The sequence below is a fragment of the Mus caroli genome, chromosome 9 (genome assembly GCF_900094665.2).
Source record: "Mus caroli chromosome 9, CAROLI_EIJ_v1.1, whole genome shotgun sequence".
Classification (NCBI taxonomy): domain Eukaryota; kingdom Metazoa; phylum Chordata; class Mammalia; order Rodentia; family Muridae; genus Mus; species Mus caroli.
In genome coordinates this window covers 17277197-17282281 of record NC_034578.1, presented here as the reverse complement: position 1 = coordinate 17282281, position 5085 = coordinate 17277197, and the positions used below count along the sequence as shown (strand labels likewise).

At 51.1% G+C, this 5085-nt stretch overlaps 1 protein-coding gene across 2 annotated transcripts in view; it reads right to left on the bottom strand.

Annotated features, from left to right (window-relative positions):
- Nucleotides 1–4618, bottom strand: part of Atg4d (autophagy related 4D cysteine peptidase) — an 8606-nt gene extending 3988 nt beyond the window's left edge. The window contains exons 1-5 of one of the 2 annotated variants that reach the window (XM_021171641.2): nucleotides 4181–4618; nucleotides 3084–3167; nucleotides 2826–2999; nucleotides 1215–1491; nucleotides 1074–1138 (exon numbers count right to left, since the gene is read on the bottom strand). In XM_021171641.2, the coding sequence (XP_021027300.1) occupies nucleotides 1074–1138; nucleotides 1215–1491; nucleotides 2826–2999; nucleotides 3084–3167; nucleotides 4181–4415 (835 nt within the window). In that variant the 5' untranslated portion in view covers nucleotides 4416–4618. The remainder of the gene's footprint in view (nucleotides 1–1073; nucleotides 1139–1214; nucleotides 1492–2825; nucleotides 3000–3083; nucleotides 3168–4180) is intronic. The other variant, XM_021171640.2, reaches the window with a different exon arrangement.
- Nucleotides 4619–5085: the final 467 nt, after the last annotated feature.

The window sequence follows — 5085 nt, the reverse complement described above, 5'->3', positions numbered from 1 at the left end:
TTTTTTTTTTTTTTTTTTTTTTTTTTTTGGTTTTTTCGAGACAGGGTATAGACCTGGTTGTTCTGGAACTCACTTTGTAGATCAGGCTGGCCTCGAACTCAGAAATCCGCCTGTCTCTGCCTCCCGAGTGCTGGGATTAAAGGCGTGAGCCACCATTGCCTGGCAACCTCATGATTCTTACATAGTAGCTTTGAGGCCAACCTGGGCTACAAGAGACCCTAACTTAATATAAACAACGCTATATAAATATAATTAGCTGGAAGAAAGCAATGGCTAACATTTGAACACCTTCTATGAGCACCATTTTTATTACTGTATTTGCATCTGTCATGTGTGGGTCAGTTCTCTCCTTCAACCATGTGGGTTCAGGAGATCCAATCCATGGTATCAGGCTTGGCTGCAAGAACCTTCACCAGCTGAGCCGTCATGTTTCTGGCCCTTTTGAAAAAATTATTATTATTATTATTATTATTACTATTATTGTGTGTCCAGGGGTGTACATGCCAAAGCACAAAACTGGAGGCCAAAGGACAACTTTGCAGAAAGGTACAGAGTTCAGACTCGAGCTGTCAGGCTTTTGCAGCAAGCCCCTTCAGCCACTGAGCTATCTTGTGGCCCCCACAGTTTTGGGGATCAATGGATCCTCTGCCAGCTTGTGAGCACAAGGATACCAGACTGGCTAACAATAAGGATAGTTTGGTAGAGTTAAAGTGAACAGGGCTGATGGGATAGCCATCAAGTAAAGGACCTGCTGCCAAGCATGCTAACCCAAGTCCCATGTCTATACCCACAGGAGATGCGACTCCCCCACGAGGTCAAGTGCACCTTGGTACAGGACTCCCACACCCCCCACATACACACACAAATAAAGACATGTAGTGTTGTGGTGTTTTGTTATTTTTTTTTTAAGTGGGACTGGAATGAAGAAGGGTGAGAGAGGGCCCCCCCTGAATCTTTCATTCTGACTTTCTAGGTCTTGCAGAGAAGCACAAGAGGAAACCTCTACCCCAAAACTTCCATCAGCCCCTGAGAAATCAGGGCTTTGGGTAGCACTGGCTTGTCCCCAGCCTTACCTGTGCAGTCCTGAGAGACGTACACCACCAGGCGGGTGACTTCTGAGCAACTCTCCACAGCTTTCCTGGGGGCAGGAGAGCAGACAGGCTTGAGTTCCTGGGGTCACCAGCAGCTCCCATCTTCCCTGCAATGGGTCTCACCTGAGGATGTGTGCCACCACAGAGGGCCCGTACCAGTCTCCTGCCTTCTTGCCCGAGCTCCGCCCAAGCTCCACTAGCCGATGTAGACCGAAGGGGGCCTGTGGATGATCAGCGAACCAGGAAACAATCCGCCGGTGCCAACGGTCCTGTTCCATCTCCAATGCACCCTGTGTCCATCTTGGGGGCCCACGACGACCAGGCCCTCGGCAGCGACTGGGAGAGGCTGGCCCTGGCATCTCAGAGGAAGCCAGGCCTGTGCCTTCCACCCACCTCCAGTCTGAGGACGAGATGACACTGAGAGCTAAACTGTGGCACAGCACCCTCCTTCCCTCCTATTGGACTCATGATCTAACACTCATGGGAATTACAAACTGACCTACTTTTTTGTTTTGATTTTTGCTTTTTTGAGACTGCATTTCTGTATAATGGCCCTGGCTGTCCTAGAACTCATGCTGTAGACCAGGATGGCCTCAAACTTACAGAGATCTGCCTACCTCTGCCTCCCAAGCCCTGGAATCAAAGGCCTGTGCCAGCAAATCCTGCCAAAACTCATTTTTAAAAAGTAACGGTCTGCCAGGCACTGGTGCCACATGCCTTTAATCCCAGCACTTGGGAGGCAGAGGCAGGTGGATTTCTGAGTTCAAGGCCAGCCTGGGGAAAAAAAAAAAAAAGTAAAGGTCTATTTTTAGCCAACGTGCAGCAGTGTTTTGCCTCCAAATAGTTAAGAGCTCTGTGAGGGCCTGGTGCTCAAGATTCCACAAGAGTCAGAGTCCCAGAAACTGCAATTGCCTATGGTGAGAAGGTAACTCACGTGTGGGCGTTCAAAATCAAACCTGCGTCCTCTGCAAGCAATGAGTGCTGCTTATTTCTTTTTTTTTTTTTTTTTTTTTTTTTTTTTGGTTTTTCGAGACAGGGTTTCTCTGTGTAGCCCTGGCTGTCCTGGCACTCACTTTGTAGACCAGGCTGGCCTCGAACTCAGAAATCCGCCTGCCTCTGCCTCCCGAGTGCTGGGATTAAAGGCGTGTGCCACCACGCCCGGCTCTGCTTATTTCTTTATTGATTTATGTNTTTGTTTTGGTTTTCCAAGGCAGGGCTTCTCTGTGTAGCCATGGCTGTTCTGGAACCCACTCTGTAGACAAGGTTGGCCTGGAACTCACAGAGATCTGCCTGCCTCTGCCTACGTACTGGGATTAAAGGCATGATGGCAAATGCCTCATTAATTATTTAATTTTTGAGACAGCTTCTTGTGTAGCCTTCGGAAATAATCTTGAACTTCTGTTTCTCCTACCTCCTCTAAGCACTTGCTATGTTTGCAAGCAGGCACCACTTAAGATCTTGTTTTCCTGACATATACATATATATGTACACATACATACATGTATGTCAAAAATATACACACACTACACACACACACACACACACACTCACACACTTATCTCTGACTGGCCTGAAACTCACTATATATCCCAGACTGGGTACTATATCTCAAAATCCTGCTTCAACCTCCCAAGTTGTGGAATTCCGACGCACTGTTCAACTCACAGTCTGCAAACAGTTTTAAAGTGCTGACCCAGAATCCTGGCACTTGCAGCCTGCATATACACAACTCACCTCTAGGCAGAAAATGCAGGAGCAGGCCCTGGGCCAGCATCATCTGACCACTTCGTAACATACATCCCCAGCCACAGTCTGAGGTGAGGCTGCCTCCAGCTAGGGGTGGGAAGTCCCGGCGATATGTGAGCCATAGTCGAGATACAAAGTCCCTTTGAAACCGCTGGATGTCACCTATGAGAACCAACTGGTCAGCCTGGCAACCAAGGAGAACCCTAGGAGACTTCCCCTACCCTGGTTCCAGATTTGACACCTCACCCTCTCCCTCGAAATGGTAGCATCGCCCGCAGAGGTGAACACTGGAGATCTTGCTGAAGCTGGTCCGGCTTTTAACTGCCCAACCTGGGGAAACATGGAGTAGCTCGCAGCAATTTAAAGCACTCAAGTATCAGCAATGGGTCTTCCATTCCCCAGTGGTGAACTGGGCCTGATCCTAGCTGAGATGTCAGGGCGGCGGCTCTGCAAAATCCATGCCACACCACATCTGTCTGGGACACAGGTGGGACTTAGTCACATCTTTATAAGGACCCACTATCAACCCAGGGCCCTTCTATTCTGTTTTGCTGTAAATCTGTAAAGCACATTTTTATTTTGTGTATGTGAGCTTGTGTGTATATATGTGGACAAGCAAGCACCACACTTTGGGTCTGGAGTATAGAACATTGACAGGAGTGGGGTCTCTCCTTCCACCATCGGGGTCCAGGCTGGAGCTGAGGTCCTTAAGCTTGGTGACAAATGCCTTTAACTACTGAGGCATCTCACTAGCCTTTTTGCAATTTTTTTTTAATATCCACTGGTGTTTTGCCTGCATGTATGCCTGTGTGCGGGTCTTAGATCCCATGAAACTGGAGTTACAGACAATTGTGAATTGCCATGTGGGTGCTGGTAATTGTTCCTCTGGAGGAGCAGCCAAGGCTGCTGAGCAGTCTCTCCAGCCCCCTTTTTTTCCGATTTTTTGAGACACAGTCTCATGAGGAGCTCAAGTCAGCCTGGAACTTATTATGTAGTCCAGGCTAGCCTAGAACTCTTGGTAAACCTCCTGCCTCAGCATCCCAAGTGCTGGGATTACAGGTATGAACCAACATCTGTTAGCTCTGTTCATACTATTGCACCTATGTTACAGACGGCAGTAAACAGACCGCAGGAAAGCAAGGTATTTGGCCAAGGTCAAACAGGTGCAATGGGCGGAGCTTGAAAACCTTGCCCATCTAACCTGCCCCACGTCCAGGACTGGGAAGGGCGGAGGACCTGCTGGTGACTCCTCCTGGATGGGATCATCCGCAGGACAGGGTAAAGGTTTGGTTTCTTTTGCTCTGACCCCTCTGACACCCTTGACCAGTGCACCCCCTCCTCACCATACTTGACGTTGTTCCAGGCTGTCAGGAACTTGGCTTTGAACTTGTCCACCTCGTCAGGCTCGGCGGGGTCTGTCCCAGATGAGCCGAGAGCTGCCACTCCGGACCCCGAAGGTCCCAGGTTGCTAGGATCCGGGATCCGGGTTTGTCCTCTCGGCCGGCGACAATCGGGCCGGCGCGCGTCCTCCGAGCTCCCGCTGCGGTACTGCGCCGCAGCCGGCGACACGGAGTTCATGGACCCGCCGGAGAGGAAGGACGCAGGTGTCCCCGAGATCCGGGGAACTGCGAACGCTCGGGGTCAGCCCCGCGGCCAGAACAGTGTTACTCTATACTCAGAGCCGGGCTCCCGGGTCCGGCTCTGGCCGCAGCGGGTACCCGGGCTCCCACAGCCAGCGCCATCTTGGCGGCCCGGAGCACCCGGATACGGTGGGCTTGGTTAGCGAGCAAGCCACGCCCCTGTACAATCCGCCTCCCTTGGACTCGCCACACCCTCCTAATCTCACCGCGCAGGCGCAAGCGCGTCCCTGGGGGCCCTTATCTCAGACCAATGGGTCAGAGCCTGAGAAGCCACGCCCATTTACAGCCCTTTCTCAAGCCTTGCACACCCTTGTTCTGAATGACATCTCAAACTGCGGACACCGGACCTTCCCTCGCTCCAGAGTGCAGATTTCCCCGCCCTACCACTCAAATTCCACTGCAGTGGAGGTCCCATGTACCGGGTGCGACACATGGGGTTTGTCGTGCCTGTGGAGATCTCGAAAGAGCCAACTCAAGTTCCCAGCCAGCCAGCACCTTTATTCGCTGAGCCATCTGAAGGGCCTTTTCCAATGTTTTGAGACAAGCTCTCACTTAGACCTGACTCTCCTGTGGAGAGTACATTCCGACTATTCAAGCCCTGCTTAGGC